This window comes from Podarcis bocagei (genome assembly GCF_964188305.1).
Source record: "Podarcis bocagei genome assembly, chromosome: 10".
Taxonomy (NCBI): domain Eukaryota; kingdom Metazoa; phylum Chordata; class Lepidosauria; order Squamata; family Lacertidae; genus Podarcis; species Podarcis bocagei.
Window position 1 is genome coordinate 30957568 of NC_138135.1, and position 27556 is coordinate 30985123.

At 41.6% G+C, this 27556-nt stretch overlaps 1 protein-coding gene across 2 annotated transcripts in view; it reads right to left on the bottom strand.

The window, feature by feature from the left end:
* Positions 1-20602: 20602 nt before the first annotated feature.
* The window catches only part of PVALB (parvalbumin), a 42583-nt gene continuing 35629 nt past the window's right edge, over positions 20603-27556 (bottom strand). For both annotated transcript variants that reach the window (XM_081211156.1, XM_081211155.1), the window contains exons 3-5: positions 27333-27465; positions 23586-23695; positions 20603-20821 (exon numbers count right to left, since the gene is read on the bottom strand). In XM_081211156.1, coding sequence (XP_081067282.1) covers positions 20793-20821; positions 23586-23695; positions 27333-27465 — 272 coding nt within the window. In that variant the 3' untranslated portion in view covers positions 20603-20792. The remainder of the gene's footprint in view (positions 20822-23585; positions 23696-27332; positions 27466-27556) is intronic.

Sequence of the window (27556 nt, forward strand, 5' to 3'; positions counted from 1 at the left end):
AGTCCAACCCCCTGCCAAGCAGGAAACACATGATGTTGCCAGCCTTCATGTCACATTTGCAGACATCTTTATAACACAGTGTTGGTTTGCCAACTGGCCTGGTGGCGGAAGCCAGCTCTCCATAGAGCTTGTCCTTGAAGATCCTGGCATCTTCCATTCTGTGGACATGACCAAGCCAGTGTTGACGTCACTGAGCCGGGAGTGAGAACAATACTCCATTTTTGTATGGAGTAGTATTTGGTTATGTGTGTCCTCAACCTGCAGTCTGAAGTGGTACAGTCCTGACTCATGTTTACCACCTCAGTGAGAATCTAGTCCAAGTGTGTCTACCCTCAAATCCTGGCACAATAAAGCCACTGGTGGTTCAAACAACAAGACCATTTAAAACATTAATTGAGCCTGAATGAAACTGACATTCAACAAACCCATCTAAACTTAAATTATTTTCAGCCAGTTTGACCAAGCACAATTACCAGGTTTGAGAAATATCTCAAATAAAAGGCAAAAGCTGCTGTTGAGAAAACAACAATACATCCCTAAATTAGCGAATGCTATCTCAATTTCTTGTGTATGGATTTTGAGAGGATGAGTCAGAGCTGTGTGTTGATCCATCAACCTGTGCTATATGGATCATCTGCCTGTGATGGTCCTCAGTCCATTGAAATGCAGACAGGATAACCCTAGGCACCTCCAGCCTGGTGGGTTTTGTTTGGCGAATACATTCTGCAACATATATTTGATGCAATACTAATGCTTTCATAGTGGATTTATACTGAACAGTTCGTACATTATTCCACTTTCTTAGTTCAGTGATGCTTATCCAATGTAACTGCATTTACTGCCTCCTGGAGGGCCACTTTTGCACTATACTGCAATGGGGGTGGGGGACAACAACACCAGAACATTGGTGGTATGAAAAGTTACAGGATTTCTTTTAGTACTGTTTGCACTGCGGGTGTTTGAGGGATTCCATGTAATTGCCCTGATACCACCATGAGCACAAATAACGAATGTGCAATAAAATGGACAGCTGGAGGGGATCACAGTCCATTGAAATGCAGGTAGGTCCTAGGATTATCCTGGTACCTAGCCAGTCAGCGACACAAAGAACAATGTTGTGTGGGGTTCTCCAGTCCCAGAGCAGTCTTATCATGAAGCAAGACATGCTGGCTACTGCTGGCTGTGGATTTTGAGACCCATTAATTTCAGCTGATTTTGTGCCCTTTAAACATTTTAAATGCTCCAGTTTTAATTTGTGATGTTAAAAATTGGAAACAAAGGTATTCAAAATTGATAAAGACGTTTCATTAAAGTGATGGCATTATAAGATATGTCCCATAGCTTATTGAGTGCAGTACTCCAGCTTGATGGTTTACTTTTAAAGCACCCTAGTTGTATACAGTGTATGACTAAGTTAATTTAATATTAATTAAATTTGGTTAATACTGTCACTTAGCAGTACACTTGTTCCGCTGGTGAAATGTTTTGTGCCAGCAGGATGTTGTGCAAGGGAATGCATAAGCAAGTTGCTGGTAACTTTGTTTCACAATGGCTTGCACAACCCCTTGCACTAGAGGACAAAGAATGCTGGAAACAGACTTCTCATTCCTCCACACACCTGCCTATCTCTTGTATCTGTGGCCTGAGGGTAGTGGGTGCTGATGTGATAGCACTGTGACCTTGATTCTGGTCTGGAGTGCCAGTGTGACTTGTTTGTGCCTGAGATAGTAGAAGAACTTAGACCTTTTCAGGTACAGTGGTGCCTTGCAAGACGAAAAGAATCCGTTCTGTGATTCTCTTCGTCTAGTGTTTTTTTCGTCTTGCGAAGCAAGCCCATTGAAGGATTAGTGGATTAGCGCTATTAGCGGCTTTTAGCGGCTTATCTGCTGATCGGATCAGCTGATAAGCGGCTTAGCGGCTTAGAAAAAGGGGGGGAAGGGAAAAAAACCAGCAGGAACTCGCAAGACATTGTCGTCTTTCAAAGCAAGCCCATAGGAAATTTGTTTTGCGAAGCACCTCCAAAACGGAAAACTCTTTCGTCTAGCGAGTTTTCCGTCTTGCGAGGCATTCGTCTTGCGGGGCACCACTGTATTATTCTGAGAAAACACTATGTTTTGGAGGGTGGGATTTAAATGTATCAAATAAGTACATTCTATGAATTTCAGCATATCTGAAATGTGCTTACATGCTTGCCTATGCACATTCTCCGTTCTTACAGCATCTGAAAAGGGCTCTGGGGTGCTCTGTCTCTATAACCCTTAAATTGCTGTTCTCAAGGAATCTAAATTGGCATATCTGGAGAGAAGCAATGCTAATAGTACACAAATGACAAAGCTTTAGAGTAGCTATATGTCTATCTTACCAGAAACTAATGTGACAGCAGCCAAGCTAGCTGAGTGAATTAGGTTATGAGGTTGGATTCAGTGTTTATTTTCTAAGTATTCTAAGAAGAGCTGGATCACATCAAAGGCGTACCTAGTCCGGCATTGTATTCTCACAATGGCCAACCAAACAGGACATGAGCGCCAATATCATTTCCCTTTGTGATCCCCAGCGCTTGACATTCACAGGCATGCTGCCTCGGAACATGGAGGTAGTACATAGCCACCACGACCAAATTGGTGGCCTTCCTTACATTTTGTCGAAGTCAATTCCAGCGTTTTACTGTGTGCTGCTTGAAGAAATACTTCGCTTTGTCTGCCCTGAATCTCTCAAAATTCACCCTCTGTGGTTCTGCTGTATTAGATTTTGTTTGTCACAGCTGGGCGGATATTGAAGGCAGCATTCCAATCAAAGCTCTGGGTTCTACAAACCCAGCAATTTGCAATTTCAGAAGTAAGGTTCCCAGGCCAAGCATAACTTGTGGTCCTTGCATAAGCACACAGCAGTAGGTTTTCTTCCAAATAAATAATCACACAACGTCAAATAATGTGCCTAATTTATATGTATAACAGTCATAGTATAATTGAGGCCCTGGGTATGTGACTGCAAGATTGACCTAAATTCTTTTGGAAACTTCCTGCGTTCTCCCAATGCAGCTGATTAGAGGTTCTGTTATAGCCTTAAATGCATTTAAAAAATTGAAGATTGTGATGAATTAAATATAATGCTGAATAACAGGATCCTGACATCATCTTCCATTATTTAATCAGAAATGTGATATTAGGTTACAATGTCCCCAAATGTAAATTTTCCCTGTGCTGTAGATATTTTGCAGAAAATGCACAAGAACATGAGGGGCAGTACTAACAGGGAGGCAGATAGCTTTGTCAGATGCAAAGGAAGGAAACACCCCCCCCTTCAAGATCCTGAAAAGTGTGGACAGAACTAAGATGTAGACAATTGGGGTTTGAGCAGATTGGCAGTGTTTTTGCATGATCTGCTGCTTACATTTCATATACAATCCTGGGATATGTCACTGTTCTTCAATTCCCGAGTGTGTGTGTGTGTGTGTGTGTGTGTGTGTGTGTGTGTTTCCCACATAAATCTCATATAACAAAATACAGAATGTCCTGATAATCATCTGGGCAGCATTCTTCCGTTCTGCTAGTACCTGGCTGTTGTCCCACCTCTCCTCATTATTCATTATCAGAATATTTTTCTTTTCTTTTTATCTTGCAACAAATTTGCAGCGCTGCACACTGTTACTCAATCATCCAGACACCTGGTTAATTTTGCCTGCTCCTTTCTTTTAGCAGAAGATAAGCATGGCTACCCCCTGATCTTCTCTCAAGGTTCTCCCCCCTCCACTTTTCAGTATGCTCAGTGGTGCAGTCAGGTATTTTTTGATTTTGGTTTTCACAGAATCATAGAAGTGAAGAGTTGGAGGGCACTCCAAAGGTCATCTAGCCCAACTCCTTGCCATGCAAGAATCATAGCTACAGAATCCCAGGCAGTTGGCCATCCAACTTTTATTTTATTTTTTAACTTCTAATGAATCAGAGTTACCAGCTTCCAAAAGCTCTAAAATTGTCAGCAAGGCAAATGGGGAATTTATTGGATCTTACATTCTTGGCAGAGCTTGAGTTCCAACAGATATCAGAATAGTTGAAGTCCCCCATGACTACTATATCTCTTCTTTTTGAATTTTTGGTAATTGCTCTAGGAAGGCATCATCCAAGCCTTCATTCTGGCTTGGAGATCTATAGTAGACTCTCGCTGTGAATTCACTGTTGTTTCCCTCGCCTACAATTTTTACCCAAATATTCTAGACCGTCCTTCCATGCTGCAAGTCATGGATCTTCTTATTGGTGTACCCATCCTTTACATATAATGTTGCTACTCCTCCCTTCCTGTATGGTCTATTCCTAGGTTATGCCTCTCAATTAGTACATTACAATCATGAGTCTCATTCCACTAGGTTTCAGTAATGTTTATTATCATGTTTGTCATCCTGTATTAAGAGCTCAAGTTCATCTTGTTTATTTCCCATGTTCTATGCATTGGTATAGAGACAACTGAAACCATGAGTCATTTCCTCCAGCTGCTTCCTTGTTGTTTTTTTCCTGCCCAATTGCAGGTTCCTGTAGCACTGCCCAACTTTCCTGAAGTTACTATCCCCCAGTACTTGGTGTTCCTCTGTCTTCTGAAATATTCTCTCCTCCCCATCAAGATTCAGTTTAAAATTCTCCTGATCAGATTTAGGAGACTCTTAGCAAACACATTATTGCCAGCTGCTATGGGGTGAAATCTACCTCTTACTAGAAGTCTTCATAGAATACAGATGGATAGCACCATCTGTACAACCAGTGGTATAATTCCAGTTTTTTCTTCTCTCTTCTTGGGCTATGACCTCCAATAGGAAGGAGTGATGAAATACCCACCTGTGCCCCAAAGTCCTTCAGCTTCCTACTCAGAGTCTCATATGGACCTCTGCCCCCAAAATCTTGCCCTGATGGCACCAATGAGGAGCCCTAAGATGATGCAGTCCTAAGGTGATTACTCAGGAAACCCCATGGAATGTGTTTGCACAGTAGTACCATCTTGGATGTGCATTTGATTTAACCCAGCCCCCCGTTGGCTTTTGCATTTTTTAAAAAATTCTGCTACTTTTAATGGTACCCAGCCCAAATCCACTGTGTGAAGTGGCCTCTTCCCCTTGTGTAATGGCCTCCCTCATGCTCTTTTTGTTGGACTGTTTTCAGGAATGTAGACCATAATTTTAACTCTCAAAAATAGCGAAATGATCATTCTCTGGGGAAATGGAGGATAATTATTAAAGCCATATCAAACTTGGTTCACACATAATTTGATTACTCTTTCTATGCTTATTCTTTCAGAGTCCTAGCTGAATGTGTGTACTGATACCAATAATTCACATTGTACCTGACTTGATGTGAGTCTGTTCTTTTGTGGTCCATTTAAATAAATCATGCAAGATCTCTAGTTGGGTCAAGTTTCACAAAGTGATTCTGGGACCTTCTAGGGAAGGGACTATAACTCAGCACTAAAATAGGTTTTGTGTGCATTTTCAAGGCTTGAGGTTGCAAGATTCAGTATGGACAGATTTACCTGCAGTTGTGAAGAAGAGAGCTGCAGTGTCTCTTACCACTGCAGCACAATTGCCTCATCTGATCAGAGGCCCATGGAGACAGGTTTCAATGCACATTAATTGGGTGCACAATTCCCCTTCTAATCCAACTGGCATGGTCCTATTAAACAATTGGCAAATAACACCAAGTAGCTGTTGGAGAAGAGGAGGGGTCTGGATTTAGTTACCCCCCAACCTTTCTTTTCACCAACAAACTGATGGACAGCACTGCTCTACTTCTTTGTAAACCCACTGGAAACAATGCCAATGAACAAGAAAAATGCAACACTAACTATCATCCATCTATCTATCATCTATCTATCTATCTATCTATCTATCTATCTATCTATCATCTATCTATCTATCTATCTATCTATCTATCTATCTATCTATCTGAGTCACCATAAAGAAGAATCAGATTTTATTTCAATCCTCTTCTTCATTTTAAAAGTTATTTAGGACAGCTGAAAGGTATGAGCACATGCATGTTTAGTGATTTTTTCCAAGCAAATTATTATCAACAAACCATTACCGATGCACTTTGATTTTTTTTATCCACAAGGTTTAAGATTTGGTTTCTTATAGTAAGTCTCTGTATCCTATTTGAAAGATGTGCTCAACTTCATGCCTGCTCTGATCTCAGACAGCAGGATAGGGATAGCTCCCCTCTCTCTGAAATGGGCTGCTTGTCATGATTGATGATGCTGGGTTTAGAACAAACATTGGTATGACTCAGGAAAAGTCAGCTCTTTTCAATACCTTCAGGCAGAGCAGGAGAGATAAAAGGTAAGCCGTGTGCTGTTGTGGAATCAGAAATGTTCTGCCTAGCTTGGCTTCACTCAGACAGAACCAGTTTATTCCTGTGGGGAAAGGGATGATGATCCTTCACAGAACTGCCCTGTAGAGGTTGCTTTAAATAATAATAATAAAAATTGGCATGGTTTGATTGCCTTTGTTTTAATGGTTGTCGATTTCCCTGTAGCTCAAGTCATAGGCAGTGCAATTACACCTTATTGCCACAGGAGGTCAGTGGCTGCTGAGAAATTATATATTTATCTATCTATCTAATCTCCCCTAGCTTAATTTATTCCTTTTTAGTTACTACTAGTGCATGAGTATGTGGATGGGGTTTGGTATTATACACACTGGCAGTCTGCTGCTACTGCTTGAGTCTTCAGCCGATGCCCAGGAACAGTGTTGCACTTTGAGGCCCCCAAGCCCTTCCCCTGTAAATAACTTCACACTGACTGATAAATTGTGTTTAAGTTATTGGGCAAAATTTAGACCACAACTTTATTAATTACAGCAAAGTGAGCAATATTGGCTTAGGCATTTGCAACAGACTATAACTGGTAGTCTGGCTGGTAGTCTGAAAGGGTAAACACCAAATGAGGGAGCAACATCGATGAAGACCAACGAAGCTCACCCTGGGGTTCCTGTGGTCCTGGCATGGCCCTAGTGTGGGATGTAAACACAGGAGCAGTCAATGACAACATTCCTAGAGTGTACATGTTAGAACATGGGGAGGGATGTCTGTCCAGCAAGCAGGTAAACTTCCTGGGGACGGACTTCCTCCGCATGTGACCAGAGGTGGGTGTGGCCTCACCTGTGCAGGTAATGACAAAAGCACAGGGCAGGCAGCCATCTCTCTCTCTCTGCCATTTTCCTTCGATGAGGAAGCATCTAAAGATGCCCTCTTGGCTCTCAGCCAAGAGAGGAGATAAGGTCTATCTTGCAACAAGATAGATTCTAAATATATGTAACCTTTTTAAGCCTGTCTGCCTTCTGGGATCATGTTGTGAACAGAACATGAGTAAACTCTTTTATACTTTTATAAAGACTGTGTTGTGTCTTGTATTTTAAGAGGGAACAAAGGGGAAATTACCAGGGTAATTATTATAGAGGTTCTAGCGAACCTGTGCACACGTTACCGTTGCGAACTTGAAGGGGAATGTCTATAAACTCTGCTGATATTTTGGGAACTTGTTAGCACAAGTTGGATAAGGATATAATAAGTCAATATATCCTCTCCTGCACCTTAGAACATTCCCACACCTAGCCCCTCAAGCGAACTTCGGACGAGATCCAGGACCCCCAGATTCCTTTACTGGAATACCCTATTTCTGGAGGGGCAGGTGATGGCCACACCTCCCCTCCCACACACTTCAATAAGCCAATGCCTAACCATCAAATCTTACAAAGTTGTGACGAATGCTAAGGGGGTAGGCAAAAGCCAAGTGGCTCTAGCCAATCTGCCAAATGGAAAAAGTCCAAAGCAGGGCCAAAGCAGCATGACCTAAAATTAGGGAGGGAGGGCGGGTGTTCGGCAGTGCAAAGCAAGTGCCCCCAATTGTGTTGTGCTGCCGCTTTTATAGGACCTGAGAATCACGCCACTTTCCCTGATTGGCCAAAACAGCCTGGCGCAATCCCAGGGCCTAACGGTTAAGATTTGGGCCACACCTATCAACAACCCACCTTGCAGGGGTGTCCTGGGGGCCCGCACGCAGCCAGGACCCTCATTAAGGAGGATCTCACTTGTACACTCTTTGGGCCCCTCCAGACATCCTCTTTATGGTGATTTCATGATGATTTGTGCTCCTGATAGTATCAGGGCAGTTATATGTTATCCCATTTTCCCAAAGTGTGCCCACAGATATTTGGGGGTGGACATACTGCTTCATTTTCGGTTAGTAGTTTTGTGCTGAAATCCTGTAATATTTTATACCAGAAACATTCACAGAATCATAGAATTGTAGAGTTGGAAGGGATCACGAGAGTCATATCAAACCATTATTTTGCCTGACACAAGGCTTGAACCCACAACTCTGAGATTAAGAGTCTCATGCTTTACCAACTGAGATATCCAGTCTCTGTTACATTTTTGTTGTGCTACTGTGCAAGAATACCTCTCAGATGGGGAAGCATCTCAGAACAGACCTAACATGTGGACAGTCTAATACAAATATATACCACTGTTGTTGTTGTTTAGTCATTTAGTCGTGTTCGACTCTTCGTGACCCCATGGACCAGAGAACGCCAGGCACTCCTGTCTTCCCCTGCCTCCCGCAGTTTGGTCAAACTCATGCTGGTAGCTTCGAGAACACTGTCCAACCTTCTTGTCCTCTGTTGTCCCCTTCTCCTTGTGCCCCCCATCTTTCCCAACATTGGGGTCTTTCCCAGGGAGTCTTCTCTTCTCATGAGGTGGCCAAAGTATTGGAGCCTCAGCTTCAGGATCTGTCCTTCCAGTGAGCACTCAGGGCTGATTTCCTCAAGAATGGAGAGGCTTGATCTTCTTGCAGTCCATGGGACTCTCAAGAGTCTCCTCCAGCACCATAATTCAAAAGCATCAATTCTTCGGCAATCATAGATACAATAAATGTACTTATCTACAGAAACAGAAACAGAAAAGTAACTTTTTGTTTAAAATTTGAAGTCTTTGATGTAACGGAGGAGGCAAATAGAGGAAGGAAGTGCTTCTCTACTTTCACTTTTAAAGAACAAAGGACAGTGAAACGAAGGGGAAGCGTCCAACGCCATTGAGAACTTTTAAGCAGAGTTAACAGCCAGAGGATGTATCAATGAACAAACACATTTTAGATTGGCCTTATTTGTTGCTTTAATTTATTTCCTTATTTCCTTTTGAATCTTTGCCATAAAGAAGGAAAAAGTATGTAAGAGATTTCAACTAATTGGGACATTTTCACAATTTTTATAACTTTTATAACTACGTCACATCAACACGGATTTAGGACCTCTAGTGGTTGGAATGAGATGGTACAACTTTTTTTTCTACTTCTTCACTGATGGACATTGAAAGTCGGATATAAAATTGGATGTAAATTTGATATTAAGGATTTACAATTGTTTTGTCTTCTTCCATCTGTGGGATTGGGATTTGGTTTTTATTTTCTTATATTTTCACGCCACTTATACTTCTCCCGAATTTTCATGTGAAAACTGGATACAAAATTGGATATAAATCTGACAATAAGGGTTCAACTACTTTGTCTTCTTCATCTACGGGATGGATTTTATTTATTTTTTCTACTTTGATATCTACGTTCTCCGGTTTTGAAAGAAGAGGGATCTAAGTTAAATTAAGTTTATCTTTTTGGAGATTGCTTTAGGCCCCCTGTTGGATTACCGCAGAAGAATCTAAATTTGGAGGGATTTAACTGGAATAGAATCCAATCTTAAAGACATAATTTGCAGAACAAAATAATCCAAAAGGAGGAATAGCCTGATTGGTGGCAAGAAGACGAGTCTTGGGAGTAGCTATCGATCAGGGCATGACTTGGAGCGCACATACCACTGCTCTGGTGAAGAAGGCCCAGCAGAGAATTTATTTCCTCAGACTTTTAAAGAAGAACAATCTGAGTGAGAGACTGCTGGTGTGCTTCTACCGAGGCTCCATAGAGAGCATTCTTACATACTGTATTTGTGCTTGGTTCTCCAGTTGTACAGCTAGGGAGAGGAAGGTGCTCCAGAAGGTCATAACCACAGCCCAAAGGATTATTGGTCATCCTCTCCCATCTTTGGAAGAACTGTACGGTTCCCGTTGTCTTAGGAAAGCAAATAACATCCTGCAGGATTCATCTCACCCGGGACACGGTCTGTTTGCACTACTGCCTTCTGGCAGGAGATATAGAAACATCAAGTCAAAGACAAATAGACTGAAAAACAGTTTCTATCCAAGAGCTGTGGCCTTTTTGAATGCTGTAACTCGATAGTGTGACCTGGGAGTTTGATGGGTGTGGTGTGGGTGTGGCTGGAATGTGGTTTGTTTGGTTGTTGTTGTTGTTTTGCTTTTGATGTTTTAAGGGATGGCATCCAATTTCGTTGCACTTTGTACAATGTTGCACTTGTGTAATGACAATAAAGAATCTATTCTATTCTATTCTATTCATTGACATTTGGTCGTATATATAACTTAAGGATTGTTAATTATTTTAAAAGTTATAAATTAGAAAATTGGGTAAATTTAAAATTCGAAGATTGGATTGATAAATATTGAGGTATATAAAAGACTGTTCTATTTGACAAATATTTAATAATATTGGAGGGGTCTATGGTATTTTGAAGAGGTGTCAACTTTGCTATAGGAGACTGGTGGACATAAAAGGTTACTGTGTAAATTTTTTTGTTGGGTTAGTTAGATTAAAATGTCGAATCCACCAAAGAAAGGGATGGATGGGGGGACACCAACAGAAAGGAAAGGGTCTAAGCAAGAAGCAGATTTCAAAGCAGAGATTTTAAGAATGTTTGCAGAAATTAAACAGAGTGAAAAAAATTTGGAGTCAAAATCAGAGTAGGTTGATAACAAGATTGGAAAAATGGATAAAAAAATTGATGAAACGGTCAATGAGTTGAAAGGGCACATAAAATATATGTCTAGGAGAATGCAATCTTTAGAAGAGGGGATGAAGAAGACAAGATTGGAAATGAAAGATGTCAAATGGGAGGAGGAAAAGATTAAAGTAGAGATGATGGAATTGAGTAAAGCGCAATAAGAGATGAAGGATGTAATAGCCATGAATGAACTGAGACAGAGGGAGGTGAATCTGAGGTTCAGAGCCGTGCCAGAGACACAAGGAGAAAATATTAAAGAGAAATTGATAGCAGAATTAGCACAATGGATGGAACTACCAGTAGGAGAAATGGCAAAAACAGTGCAAAATGCATTTAGAATGAGAGTAAGAACAGCCAAAGCAAGAAGATTTGCAGGAGATTGTTTGATTACATTTAAAAATAGAGAAATGAGAAATATGATTCTACAAAAGAATGTAAGAAAAGAGATTGAGTATAGATGGGAGTTTCACAATCATTTCCAAAGATATACCAATCAGATTACTCAAACGAAGAGACCCATATAGAATCATAGAGTTGGAAGAGACCACAAGGGCCATCGAGTCCAACCCCCTGCCAAGCAGGAAACACCATCAGAGCACTCTTGACATATGGTTGTCAAGCCTCTGCTTAAAGACCTCCACACTCCTTGGCAGCAAATTCCACTGTCGAACAGCTCTTACTGTCAGGAAGTTCTTCCTAATGTTTAGGTGGAATCTTCTTTCTTGTAGTTTGGATCCATATAAACCATTGGTACAGACTCTGAAGAAAAACAACATTGAATTTAGATGGGAGTTCCTGGAAGGAATCTCTTTTGTGTATAGAAGTAAGAGGCACAGATTGACAAGCCCAGAGGAGACTGGGAAATTTCTGAGAAAATATAAGGAATTAAGAACAGAAAAGGATGAAACCAAAGGAGCAGACGGAGGAGCACCTGGGGGGTCAGGACCGGAAGAAGAGGGAGAGAATGGAAAGAAAACAGAAGAGGAAGAAGAAGAAGGAGAAGAAGAAGAAACAGCTAAATTATAGAAAAATTAAACAAAATTTATTTAAAATCAGGACATCATGGCGTTAAAAAATTGGAATTGGAATATTAATGGGATGAATGATAAAAAAGAGGAATAAAATTGAACAATTTCTAAAAAAGAAAAATTTAGATATCATTTGTTTACAAGAGACACATGTGGCAAGAAGACACAAAAATATTGATTAACAAAAGATTAGGAAAAGAATTTATATCTTCAGACAAGGAGAGAAAAAGAGGAGTGGTCATGTATATAAAAAACAAAATTGAAGCTCAACAAATCTTTAAAGATGAAGAAGGAAGGATAATAGCAGTTCGGATTAAATGGCAAGGAGAAAACTTGATTATAGTCAGGATTTATGCACCTAATGGCAATAAGACTGAGTTCTTTAAAACTTTTGAAGAAAAACTATTTGAACACATGGATCAGAAAATTATAATAATGGGTGATATGAATGGAGTGGTCTCACTAGAAATGGACAGACTTAGAGAGGGAACAAGCAAAGAAGGGAAACTACCCAAATCCTTTTTCTCAATGATAAAGAATTGTAACTTGATAGATATTTGGCGACTCAGACACCCATTGGACAAACAGTTTACTTACTACTCAGAACCGAACCAGTCAATGTCAAGGATAGATCAGATTTGGATCTCGAATGAATTGACTCCAAGAACCCAACAAATAGAAATTCAACTGAAAGTGATTTCCGATCATAGTCCAATAAAATTCGAACTAAGAGGTTATGAGGAAAGAACTTTCAGATGGAAAATGAATGACTATCTCTTAGATGATCAGAAAATTACAGACAAAGCACAAAAGAGGTTAATGGAATACTTTGTTGATAATTGCAACAAGGGCACAAGGATGAATGTGGTTTGGGATGCAAGCAAGGCAGTGATGAGAGGATTTTTCATCCAGCAGAATTCAATTAAGAACAAAAATAGAGAAAAAGGTAAAAAAGAAATTTTGAAGCAGATAATGGACAATGAACAAAAATTAATTAAGCAACCAAACAGCCGAAAAATAAAAGAAAATATTAAAGTTCTTCAAACTCAGTTTGCAATGATAATAAATAGAGAAGTGGAATGGAATATCAAAAAACTAAGACAGAGAAGCTTCGAATTTGCGAACAAATCAGGAAAATGGCTTGCATGGCAAATCAAAAAAAGAAAGGAGCAGAATACAATAAACAAAATTATAGTGGAAGGAGAAGAGATAGTCAATCCGAAGGAAATCAAAAAGGGATTCTTGGATTACTACAGAAGATTATATAAAAATAGAGAAAGAAACAATCTGAGGAAAATAGAGAGATTTTTGAAGGAGAAAGAGGTGCAGAAGATCCCGACAGATAAAAAAGAACAGTTGAATACCCCAATAAAAATTGAGGAGATAAAAGAAGCAATAAAAGATTTAAAGAGGGGAAAGGCTCCAGGTCCAGATGGATTCACCGCAAGCTATTATAAAGAAATGAAATCTGTTTTGATGATGCCACTGAAAGAAGTAATGAATAACATTTTAAGGGAAAGAGACATTCCGGAAACATGGAAAGAAGCATATATCACATTTATTCCAAAACAGGATTCGGACTTCACTCAAGTTAAAAATTATAGGCCGATTTCACTGCTAAACACAGATTATAAAATATTTGCAGGGATCCTTGCGAAAAGAATGAAAAGCATACTATTAGAAATTATTCATAAGGATCAGGCGGGTTTCCTTCCAGGCAGGCAGATGAAGGATAATGTAAGGAATATAATCAATATTGTGGAATATCTGTCTGTCAGGAATGAGAAAGAAGCCATAATGATGTTTGTGGATGCAGAAAAGGCCTTTGACAACATACCATGGGACTTTATGTTGAAAAATTTAGAACATATGGATGTTGGTAAAGAATTCTTTAACGGAATAAAGGCAATCTATACAGAACAAAAAGCCAAGCTGATTATAAATAATGTAATTACAGAAGAAGTAAAGATATCAAAAGGAACAAGACAGGGATGTCCACTTTCACCATTATTATTTATAATGGTGCTAGAAGTCCTTTTAAATTCGATTAGACAAAATGGAAAAATAAAAGGAGTGACAATTGGTCAAAATGAATATAAAATCAAAGCGTTTGCAGATGATTTGGTAATAACGATAGAAAATCCAATAGTACTGCAAAAGAAGTATTGGAGGCAATTGAACAGTTTGGAGGAGTGGCAGGGTTTAGACTAAACAAGAAGAAAACGAAAATGATCGCGTAAAATATGGACCAAAGTGTAATAGAAATAATGCAACAGCAAACAGAGATAGAGGTGGTTAAAAAGGTGAAATATTTAGGAATATGGTTAACCTCTAAAAATATAGACCTATTTAAGAATAACTATGAACCAGTGTGGAATGGAATAAGAAAGGACTTGGAGGTGTGGGGAAGAATGAAACTGTCCTTTTGGGGCAGAATATCCACAATTAAGATGAATGTGCTTCCAAGGATGTTATTCTTATTTCAGGCTATCCCCATAATTAAGGGGAACAGGATTTTCAAAGAGTGGCAAAGAGCGATTTCAAGATATATCTGGCAGGGCTAAAACTGAGAATTCAATTTAAGTTACTAACAGATGTGAGAGAAAGAGGAGGCTTTGCCCTGCCTGACTTGAAATTATACTATGAGGCATCATGCCTTTGCTGGTTTAAAGATTGGATAAAATTAGAAAATAAGGAACTGTTAGATCTAGAGGGGTTCGATAACAGATTTGGATGGCATGCATACCTATGGTGTGAGAAGAAGAAAATCCATAAAGGGTTTGAGAACCACATCTTCCGAGGTCCTCTAATTGAAGTTTGGGATAGGTATAAAAGCCTATTAGAACCTAGAGTACCACACTGGTTATCTCCATTAGAAGTTATGAGTGTAAGGAAAATCAATATGAGAGGTAATTGGATCACATATGGCCAATTGATATTCAAAGAAAGAGGACAATGGAAAATGAAACCATATGAACAAGTTAAAGAACATGTATATGACTGGTTGCATTATTTTCAAATAAATGAAATGTTTAGGAAAGACATTAAAGAACGTGGTTATGCAGACAAAGATTCAAAATTTCAGATAGAAATAATAAATAATGATTCTAAAATTTTATCTAAAATGAATAAGTTGTTGTTAGAATGGAACCGGAAGGATGAGGAAGTTAAATCGGTAATGATACATTGGGCCAGAGATTTTGGTTACAACATACAATTTGAAGAGTGGGAAAGATTATGGAAGGAGAATTTAAAATTTACAGCATGTATGACGTTAAAAGAAAATGTTATGAAAATGTTTTATAGATGCTACATAACACCGGTAAAATTAGCGAAAATGTATAAGACATGTAATAAGTGCTGGAAATGTAAAGATAAAGAAGGTTCTTTTTACCATATGTGGTGGGAATGTAAGAAAGTGAAAGTCTTCTGGAAATGGTATATAATGAATTGAAGAAGATACTAAAATACACATTTATAAAGAAACCAGAGGCCTTTCTGTTAGGAATTTTAGGAAATGAGATAAAGAGAAAGGACTGTAAAATTGTTCAATATGCAGTGACAGTTGCAAGAGTGTTACTGGCTCAGAAATGGAAACAACAAGAAATACCGACGATGGAAGAATGGAGAATGAAGCTGTTAGACTATGCTGAGTTGGATAAATTGACTGGGAAGATTAGATATTTAAAAGACCAAAAGTTCATCGAGGACTGGGGAAAATTTGTGGAATATCTGAAAAGTATAAGTGAGGGACAGATAACGCTAGAGGGATTTAAAGAAGCACTGTGAAATTTGAGAAGTATTGTTAAAAGGGAATAGAAAAGGAAAGGTTTAAATAATGACAATACAAACTTAAGGAATGCGTAACTTAAATAATGACTATGGATAATTTACGGAAAAGCTGAAGGAAGTCCAGAAAAGAAATATTTTGTGAAAAATTGGATGTGAAATTATTGTGTGTTTTTGTTTTTGTTGTAAATTAATAAAAATTATATTTAAAAATAAATAAATAAATAAATGTACTTATCTACAATCATAAGGGACGCGGGTGGCGCTGTGGGTAAAACCACAGTGCCTAGGACTTGCTGATCGTATGGTCGGCGGTTTGAATCCCCGTGGCGGGGTGAGCTCCCATCTTTCGGTCCCAGCTCCTGCCCACCTAGCAGTTCGAAAGCACCCTTAAGTGCAAGTAGATAAATAGGTACCGCTTTATAGTGGGAAGGTAAACGGCGTTCCGTGTGCTGCGCTGGTGCAGGCTCGCGAGAACAGAGATGTCACACTGGCCACGTGACCCGGAAGTGTCTGCGGACAGCGCTGGCTCCTGGCCTCTAGAGTGAGATGGGCGCACAACCCTAGAGTCTGACAAGACTGGCCCATACGGGCAGGGGTACCTTTACCTTACCTTTACCTACAATCATAGATAAGTACATCAGGGTACTTACAAAGCATTTTTTGGGGGGGGGTTGGGCATGGGGGGTATTCAATCACACATCATCAAATTTAGGCTGCAGCATTACATTGCAGGGGGGAAGGGTTTTTGTTGTTGCTCTTGTTTTTATTATGTATTTTGTGTTTTTATGTTGTATTTTTATGTTGTGAAACGCCTTGAGATCTATGGATGAAGGACGGTATACAAATGTATTATAAACAAACAAACAAACAAACAAACAAACACATGTTTGCACCTCTTGCAGGAGAAGCACACTTGCTCCAAAAACTGGACTTTTGTGTGTGTGTGTGGGGAGGAGTAATATGAAAATGTGGTGGAAGGTGTGGAATAGCACTTGCTTCTTATTTTTATTATATTAATTGCATTTTGATCCCAATTTTATCTTCAGGGAACTCAAGGTGGCTTACATGGTTCTCCCACACCTCATTTTATCGTCACAGCAACCCTGTGAGGTAGGTTAGACTGCGGGCTCATCCACACTTATCTTTTGCCCTGCGCTTCCTAGGCACAGGTTTGCACTTTAAAGCACTGAGTCTGAGTGTTTTATCTTTTTTTGCCTGGGCACTTTCCCCACAACAAAATACACTCTTTAATGCTGAATCAGAACAAATGGCAATCTAGGTTTTCCAATTCAGCAGTAAAGAGCAGGTTTTCACAGGGAAAGTGCTAGGACAAAAAAAATCACGTACTTGAACATGGAGCTTTAAAGCTTAGGCCTGTGCCTAGAAACACATTACAAAAGGAAGCCTGGATGAGCCCAGAGAGGAAGTGACTGGCCGAAGGTTACCCGGTGACCTTCCTGGCGAAGTAGGGATTTGAACCATGCTCTCCCAGATCCTGGCGTTGTGGGTTAAACCACAGAGACTAGGGCTTGCCGATCAGAAGGTTGGCAGTTCGAATCCCTGCGACGGGGTGAGCTCCCATTACTCGGTCCCTGCTCCTGCCAACCTAGCAGTTCGAAAACAAGCAGTGCAAGTAGATATATAGGTACCGCTCCGGCGGGAAGGTAAATGGCATTTCCATGCACTGCTCTGGTTCGCCAGAAGCGGCTTAGTCATGCTGGCCACATGACCTGGAAGCTGTACGCTGGCTCCCTTGGCCAATAAAGCGAGATGAGCGCCACAACCCAGAGTCGGCCATGACTGGACCTAATGGTCAGGGGTCCCTTTACCTTTACCTCCCAGATCCTAGTCCGACACTAGACCACTAGTACCCTCAATGACATGTCAAGGAATATACCTGCAGTAAAACAAAAGTTTAAACCTGGTCTGGAGGTGGTGTGAGGCAGCCTAACTATGAGGAGAGGAAAGGTGAGGTGGTCACCTAAGGCAATGGCCTTAGTAAGGCGTCATGAAGATCAGCATATTTGTGGGTGGGTGGGTTTAAATCTGCCTATGAGGTAGGAGAGAATATTCAAGAGGATGCTGAGTCTGCACCTTATGATCACAAACCAGCGACTTTAAAGCGGTAATGTCTTGGAGAACTGGCACAGTGTGTGTGTTTGTGGGGTGGAGATGGTTAATGGGGTGGGAAGGTTATTGTGACCCCAGGCACTTCTTTTGGGTGCCACAGATTTTGTTTGTTATTCTTTTTTTGGGAGGGGGAGTTTTAAAAATAATAGCAATGCTGGGAGGTGTGTCATGTAGATGCACCATCGGTCTGAAATCCACACTAGCACAAATCCGAAAGCCGTTTGCACATTGCGCGTGTGGTGCTGCACGTAATCTGTACTGCAAAGAGCTTCTGACTGTATTAGCAAAGTCTGCGTTGCATCAGGAGGAGCAGTGTTGCAGCAACCTGGGTAGTCGCATGACACACTGCTCCTCTGAAACAAGGATATTATGACATGGGATGGCTCACCCTGCAACACGACAAAATCTTATTAGGAAACCTTATAGGCACCGTGTCATCTGAGCTGAGACACTACAATGGGGAAAGGGCCTTCCCAGTGGTGGTGCCCCATTTGCAGAAGGCTTCTTTCAGGGCTGCTCACCTTGCATCTCTCTTGATTCCTCTTCAGTGCTAGATGAATACCCTTTTTATCTTCCCAATTTTGTCTTTATTTTGTGCTGCTTTTATCTGCATTTTTTAAAAAAGTTAGTTGTTGTTTTCCTCTGTATTTTATTGTTTTATTTTAAGCCAATGTTGTTAGTGAATTCTTCAAATCAAAGCTGGGGTATCTGTGGTCCTTCAGATGCTGTTGGACTCCCAGTTGCAGTCAGCATGGCCCATGATGGCTCACCCTATCTGGCTGCTTTAGCCTGACGTGGGGCACAGATAGGTTTGCACCATAGCAATTGAGGTGCTTCCTGTGCAAGGTACGTGGCAGATCCACACAGCTCTGCTGTGGTGTAGTGGTTAAGAGCGGTAGTCACGTAATCTGGGAAACCGGGTTCGTGTCTCCGCTCCTCCACATGCAGCTGCTGGGTGACCTTGGGCCAGTCACACTTCTGTGAAGTCTCTCAGCCCCACTCACCTCACAGAGTGTTTGTTGTGGGGGAGGAAGGGAAAGGAGAATGTTAGCCGCTTTGAGACTCCTGAAGGGGAGTGAAAGGCGGGATATCAAATCCAAACTCCTCCTCCTCTTCTTCTTCTTCTTCTTCTTCTTCTTCTTCTTCTTCTTCTTCTTCTTCTTCTTCTTTGGTTTCACAAACCCCTCAACAGTCTGCAGACTTGAACTGTTACACTTGCACCAGAGCTTGGTGGGATGGGGTTGTCCTTCTGGTCTTCGGGTACTCTGTAATGTGCTATTGATAGCTGTGCTTCTCTCATCACTCTGATGCATCTTGCCCTATGTGGGGCACTGAGCAAAGGCTGGAGAGGAGGACTGTGGTAGAGGGGAATCATTCAGCCATGAGAGACAAGTGGCAAGGTTCAAGAGAAGGAGACTGTTGTGACAATGGCCAATGCTGAACTAAAGAATTCGTTCTGGCTTGGCGAGTAGTCAAATCTGTACCCCTTGCAAAAAATTTAAAGTAGTTCCTGATTAGGCACCGTGTCATGGTGGACCTCCATGTGAATGTTCTGAACCTGCAGCTCACAGAGTTGTGAGAAGCCTCAGATGGTTGTTGAGATAGCAAAGTAGCAGATACAGTGGTACCTTGGGTTAAGTACTTCATTCTTTCCGGAGGTCCGTTCTTCACCTGCAACTGTTCTTAACCTGAAGCACCACTTTAGCTAATGTGGCCTCCTACTGTTGCCGTGCCGCCGGAGCACGATTTCTGTTCTTATCCTAAAGCAAAGTTCTTAACCTGAAGCACTATTTCTAGGTTAGCGGAGTCTGTAACCTGAAGTGTATGTAACCTGAGGTACCACTGTACCAAGGAGCTATGAGCCCTTGTGCTGAAGAATGGAAACAGTGGAGAAAATAATTCCCTTTTCCAGGTTTCTGACAATAGCACTTATGCTTCGTTGCTGCAGAACAGTAGCAAAGATCCAGGAAGAAGCTGCTTTTTAGCTTCAGAAACAGCCTTTATATTGGATCAGATTTAAAAGCAAAACCTTGCTTGTTGTCAAGGATAAAAAGAACCCTACATTATTTTTTCATGGGGCAGGAGTGTTACTAGTTATGCTGAGGTCTCAGTGAAGTGATTTCTTTTCTAATCTAAATTTCTTCATAGCATGAGTCACTTTATTTCCTGTCCTAAGTTACTAACTAGTACTACTGGTTGACACACACTGTTTCCCATCCTGCATTACAGCCATTTGTGAAACGATATTTGAGTTTGATCGACACAGACTGATGTAGCTGTATGGCCTTTTTGTTCATATGGCTCCCTGCATTTGGGAAATGTAATGTGCTGAATGTATTGGGGAAGATTTACTGAGCATTTAAAAAAATGTTTGGGGGGAAATCCGAGGCAAGCCATTAAAACATGTTTTACAGCTTCAAGAACAGTTAAATCAAAGGAATCGGCTGCCAAATGAAGTTGTGTAATTGCTATCACTAGAGATTTGTCAAGGCTAAGTGTGCGCGTGCGCATGAGTGTGTGTATCTGGGAGAGTATGAAATCAATCTTGCCACAAAGTGAAATGAGATTAAATCATTTGCCATTGGCATATCCCTACTGAAATAATTTCCTCAGTGCTGCTCACCTTATACCAGCCTGAGCTGCTTCGGCAAAGGGGTATCCAGATAGCCAAGAGGATTATATTCCTAACCTCATCCTTCTTTTCTTTGCCTTCCCTCCATCCTTTCAAGTCGGAATAAAATGAAACACATGTGAAAGGCAAGGAAAATGGAGCCCAGATTGATGTGACCTTTATTATTTTAACAGCATCTTTCAGCACAATTTACAGAGTTGCAGGGCTGCAAGGAACAGAGTTGGAGTATAAAATAACATAAATAAATAGAAGAGGAACCAAGGAGGTCAGCAAAAAACAGTTGGAATCAGGCAATGAAGGGTGCATGAAGGGTTGAGATTGGTCAATGCCTTTATGCTTCAGCCACCAAGGTTGAGAATTCTGGAGGAAAAAGAGAGAGGAAGAGGAGACAGTCAAGTTTGCACCCTATGAGGGCTGTGATGAAAAGCCTCGTTGTTCATGTCTTCTGAGATCCAGTTGTCAAATCACCAATTTCACTGGTGTCAGGAGCACAAGCAGGGAGTAAATGTTTTAAGGCAGTCTTCGCTAACCTGATCCCTCTCCGATGTTTTGGACTAAAACTTCCATGATCAGCCCCTGTCAGCATAGTTGTGGGGCCCGGGGCTGATGGGAGTTGTAGTCCAAAGCATCTGGAGGTGGTAGGTTTTAATTCTCTTTACTCCTTACTCTTTACACTTATTTCACTTCGTCGTTTCCTTACAATTCATAGAATTGTAGAGTTGGAGTGGACCGAAAGGATCATCTAGTCCCACCCCCAGTTAAGTTGCCAGGTTGGGATGCAAGAGATTTGGCATTGTTAGGTCTGTACACAGCTCCCACCCTGCAAGCCGGGCTGACCTGGGGGAGCCTCAACCTGAGGGCTGGGCTAATGTTTAATTAGGGTTCACAATTAAACATATGGTCAGGCAAGGAGCAGGGTGGGGAAGGAGGTGCAGCCTCTCCCCATCACCACCATTGTGCTGAGAATAGGTCGGTCAAATCCTGCAGAGTGGTACTTCACAAGTACCTTCTCTGCAGGGAAGCCACTTCTGAAGGAGTACCCTGTAGTCTACAGGATTGAATTTTTCGGGGGGGCTTGCATCTCCACAGCACATTCCTGTGGGTTTTGTGTGTGGCTCACTTTCTCTTTGGTTTCTCAGCTGCTCTCCTTTACCTCTATGGAATCTTAGGGCAGAAGGGTTCCTGCACATACCACCCAATTCAAAGCAACCAGGAAAAGGTTAGAGACCTTAGCTCCTAACAATATTGACACCCCCATTTCCTAGTCACTATGCAAATCGAGAGGCCCATCTAGACTGACTTTTATTGGCTTGCTTAGAGATCTGTTTGGAAGGGCCACCTTAGTAGATCTCCATCTCCTTCTTGGACTCATTTTTGCCTCTTAATGGCCATGGAAGACTGCCAGATCAGCACATGACATGTCTCTCTCTGTTCCCATGGCCAAAGACACAGCTGAAGTGCCGGCTCTGTTTCTAGTACACCAATATGACCTAGATTTATGAATCATGCATTTCCCCTGGCATGCTTCATGGAAAGAGGTGGTGGCACAAGAATACAAACATGGTCACAGTAGAGCCAAAAGGGTGGAGGAGGGTGTCTTTTTTGCAATGTATGCGTATACCTAACACATATACCTACATGCTGTCCTGGCAGATTAATCAACAGCAGGAAGCTAAAGCCATGCCCCTTTGCCTTACTTCACATCCTTCACCCTCAGCTGTGGGTAGCAAAGGTGGCAATGATGCTAAATTGCCAACTGCATGTGAACTGGCATTAACTCTTTGCTCAGACCCTTTGGCAGCTGCTAGGACCCACTGGTGCTGACACCTGCCCTGGGCTGCCTGACTTGGTCTAGGAGCCACATTTTTAGTTTCCTCCAATGCCCATAATGTAACAGTGCTCTGTGGGATATTTTATGCAGTCAAAACAACAATACATGTTTTGCCAGATAGGCACATGAAAGGGCTGAGGCTCACAGAGCTTTCCTGTAAACCTGCTAGAGAGAACTGCCTGAAGTCAGCTGTGCTTTTCCCCTGAAGCCTGCCCTTTCACCCAAGTCCCATCACTTTAGACTAGCATTTCTCACCTTCTGATAACTGTGCCCCACTTATGTTCTGAATTCAAAATGGAGATACACCTCACCCTTATACCCGGGAGACTCTTTAGACAATGACAGAATGAGAGGAAGTCACTCTCTGAGGTATATATTTGCATGGCTGACTGTTCTGCCCCAAAGGATGTGTACCCAAAGCCACGACTCTTGCAGAGATGCAGTGGGCAGCCTCCTGCAAAGAGAGGTGAGTGTCCTGCTGCACCTTTGCAGCGTAAATGATTGCACTTGGGAAGACAGGCAAACTAATATCAGTGTACTGGAAGGAGCAAAGATCACTAGTGTTGAAGCAATGATTCTTCAACATCATCTCCGTTGGACTGGTCATGTTGTGCGGATGCCTGATGATCGTCTTCCAAAGCAACTACTCTATTCCAAACTTAGAAATGGAAAGCACAATGCTGGTGGTCAACAAAATAGGTTTAAGGACTGTCTCAAGGCAAATAAAAAAAAATGTAGTATAAACATTGACAACTGGGAAACACTGGCCTGCGAGCGCTTTCCATTTCTAAGTTCCAAAGGTGTCATGTGCTTTGAAGACACTCGAACTCAGGACGCAAGGGAGAAATGTACTAAGAGGAAGGAACGCTTGGCAAATCCACACCATGATCAACTCCCACCCGGAAACCAATGTCCCCACTGTGGAAGGACATGTGGATCCAGAATTGGCCTCCACAGTCACTTACGGACTCACTGTTAAGACCGTATTTATGGAAGACAATCTTACTCGGCTACAAGTGATCGCCAAAGAAGAAGAAGACCTTCCAGTGCAATGATGTGGTAGAATGACTGATTGAAAGGAGATTGCAGAGACGCAGTGGACAATCTCCTTGGAAACTAGCTGCCTTGGGGCAACAGGAGTATCAAATTACTGAATTAACATCTTTCTTGTGTCTTGTTTCTTGTGTCCCAGCATACATTTTGAAAATCATTCCTTTTCAATGCATGGTTGTTCTTGGTACTATTTCTGACCTGCTGGTGTTACATTTGAACTCTCCAGGGCAAAGCACCTACCATCAACACCGATTTTGCCATCTCCATCCTTATCTCCAGCGGCCAAGAATTCCTTGGTTTCTTTATCAGTCAGGTCCCTGGCGTCAGGGGTAAAGCCCTTCAATACAAACCTATCAATGAGAAGAATGGGAGAGGGGGAGAGGAAGCTAATTCATGAGAACTCTGAGTTACCCAGTTTTTAAATTTCATGCATGTAGCACATATTTGCTATCTAAATGTACAGACAGCTTTTCCTCTGAAAGGTGCTCCAAAGTGGTTCAAAGCACAGAATAAAAACACAATCAAACATAATTTTGTTCAGTTTTTAAAACATTTCACAATAAAAAAGTAGGGCAGCACTAAAAATGGTAGAAAAGGAATTAAGCCATATGTGAGGGTCAGGTAGAGCAAATGCACATCCACCAGATACTGAAAGGCCTTGGGGTTTGTACTGCAGGTCTATTTGGTGAAGGAGTACCATACTTCAGGCATAATCATAAAAATAAAACAAAATACCAATTTTTGGCCACAGGTGGCATCACTTCAGATGATGGTGGCATCTGGAGCAACATCTCAATTTATAGGGGCGTGTGTTGTATATGGGACAAGGTGCTTCCTAAGTTTCAAAGGGCTTTCAAGGTCAAAACTAGTGCTTGAATTTAGCCCAGAAGCAGACTAGTATAAAGGTAGCCAATGTGGTGCCTTCCAGATGTCAGAGTACAACTCTCATAACCCCTGTCCATTGGCTACCCTAGGTGGAGATGATGAGTGTTGTTGTCCCACAACAACTGGCTACTCCTGGACAAGGAACTAGTGGAGCTTTCAGAGGATCAGTGTTACACCATGCCCCCCCTCCGCCCGTGGATAGTACCATGTAAAGGTCACACTGCCTCCTTCTGGACCATCTGATGTTTCCAAATTGTCTTCAAGAAGAGCCTCGTAGAAGGCATGTTCCTATAGTCAAGTGGTTTACTATAACATGCATAATGATGGCTAAGTCCCTGGTCTCCAGGAAAGGGTACAACTGGCAGATCAACCACAGGTGAGGGAACACGCTCCTGGCTAGAGTTGTCACCTGAACATCTGAAGCTAAGAGCGCCCCTTAACCTGCAAACTTAAGGAGGTGTGCGACCCTTTTCACAAAGCAGCATTTCCCCCAAGAACCACCATCAACACCTCTACCTCTGCCTTTGCCTTGCCTGGATTGAGTTGATTTGCTCTCATTCTGTCCGTTACTGAGCTCAAGCACAACAGGCTAACATGGCCCTGTCCTGCCTTCTGAGGGTGACCTTCCTAATGTCGCTGAAAGAGAGGAAATTGTCACATGAGGCTGCTTCAGGTGGAAGAGAGTCTCACAAGGGAAAGCTCTATTTCAGATGCTTCAGCAGTTATTTCAAGCCACGTTACAGATTCCTTCCATCCGTTCTCTTTTGAGAATACTCCTCTTTTTAAGTGCTTACTTCATGAGCTCAGCCCCTGCAAGCAGGGCTGTAGCTGGGTGGGGGCAAGGGCTGCAAGACCCCCTTGGGGGATAATCCAGATCCCCTTCCTTGAATTTTCATCTTTCATCTAAAAAATAAAAAGGCTAAAGCCCTCTTACTTGCAAAGATATAAGGGAAAATAACATGCAGGCAATATTTGATCCAGTAAGAAGGCAAACAACTCCAACCCAATCAGCACTTGACACTGACTTTTAATTTTTTTTTCTATTAACATGAAATGTTATTAAAATGTTTAAATAAATGATATACCTTTAGGCTGCAGTCCTAAACAGTAAGCCTGATTTAACTCAATGGACTTACTTCTAAATAGGCTAAATTTAGGCTGGAGAAGAAAAGACTGAGAGGGGAGACATGATGACACTCTTCCAATACGTGAAGGATTGTCCCACTATAGAGAACAAAGACTTGTTTTCCAGTACCCTGGAGGGCAGGGCATACCTAATGGGCTTCTGTGAGATGAGGGTAGATTTTGGTTGATCATTAAGAGAAACTTCTACAAAGCAAGAACAGTTTGATGTTGAAACTAAATACTGGGGTGGGAGTCTCCCTCCCCAGAGGTCTTCATGCAGAAGCTGGACATCCAACTCCTGGAGATGCTCTTGCTTTGGATTTCCAGCCTCAAGAAGGTTGGGCAAGATGGCCTACAAGATTCCTCCAAGTATATGATTCTTTGACATAGGACTTGAATGGAGAACCTTTGGCCCTCCAGAAGTTCCTGAACTACAACTCCTATCAACCCCAGCAAGCATGGTCAATGGCTAGGGATGATGGGAGTTGTAGTTCAGCAACATCTTGAGAGGCAAAGGTTCCCCACACCTGATTTAGGATTACCCTTAGGATGAGAGCCCTTAGGATGACTTAGGATGTAACCTTAGCCTTTCTTCCCCCATGTCTGGCTACAGAACTGAATTTAAAATCACCGGCTCTTACTCTTGGTTGAGCTCTTGGATCTGCATTAGTTGTATTTCAGCAGTCAAGAACATTGAATAAACTTAGCTTATCCTGGTTGGACAAGTGACAACATTTTTTCATAAAGCAGGCCTTATCACAAAACAAGATATCCCTTTGGGTCCTAAAATGGCACTTAAACAGCTCAGAACCACTTGCAATACCTAAAGGATTGCCTCTCCCCATATAAACCACCCCAGACCCTGAGATCATCATCAGAGGCCCTTCTTCATGTGCCTCCGTCACAAGAGGAACATGAGTTTTCTGCAGTGGCTCCCCAATTGTGGAATGCTCTCTGCAAGGTTTGTCTGGCACCTTCATTATGCACCTTTAGGTGCCGGGCAAAAATGTCCCTTTTCAGCAAGGCCTTTGGCTGATTAACATCCTACATCATTTAAATGTGTGTGTTTTTCGTGTGTGTGTGTGTGCTATTGGCTTGTTTTGTTCTTGTTCTTGTTTTTCTTATGCACTTTATGGTTTTATTCCTGTGATCTTTGGATGAAGGACAGTATACAAATACAAACAAACAACTATTCAGAAACTGTTCCACAACTTTCCCACAAGGATCTCATTACTCACCTGATGACTGAAGCTTGGCTTACTATTGCAAGGTATTGGAAGACACTAAATGCAGACTTACCGCATTTGAGTTCTGGATCTCACAACTCTGGGACTTACCGGTAATATTACTGGAGAAACTGACAACCCTTGTCCAAGAGAGTTGAACAGAAAAGAAAACTACTACTTTCTGATTAACCCGGCATAGTTTTATTACATTGTTGTTGTTGTTTAGTCATTTAGTCATGTCCGACTCTTTGTGACCCCATGGACCAGAGCACGCCAGGCACCCCTGTCCTCCACCGCCTCCCACAGCTTGGTCAAACTGTTTTATTACATATGCAACATCAATAGAACATTGTTATAGGCTTCCAAGGATACATGGCAACCTGTGGAATGTTACCTTTGATTAAAAACTGAAATGACTTAAAAGCTAAATGGAATTAAATAGACATTTGGTGGTTCTGCTGGGGGTGGGTGCGATGGTTGATTGTTGATTGCTTCTCCTTGTATAAATAAGTGAAAACAAAATATTTTGAGGGTGGGGAGCAAAAAGATCAATTAATGTTTAGGTATGGGGCATGTGGATTGTCTTTTCTGTTGGCTGATATTAGTCGTATGATGGCTGGTAGCTTAACATCTTCTATGCATATATTGATATGACCAGATGCTGCAATGTTTAAGACCAGTCCATGCTGCACATTATTTCTACAACCCATATTTTAGTTGGTATATGAGAGGAACACGAATCTTTCCTTACTTTAGTTCATCCTCCTCAATGTAACCGCTTTTATCTTTGTCCAGAATGTGGAAACATTTCTTCACATCTTCTTTGCTCTTAGCTTTCAATCCCACCAGCTGAATGAACTTCTTGTAGTTAAAAGAATCGGCAGCTGCAGGAAGATGGAGAATTGAAGAGGGCACCTCAGTTTTAGAGTGGCTGACAAGGCACTTTAGCAACCTTAACTCTGTAAACAGGCCCAT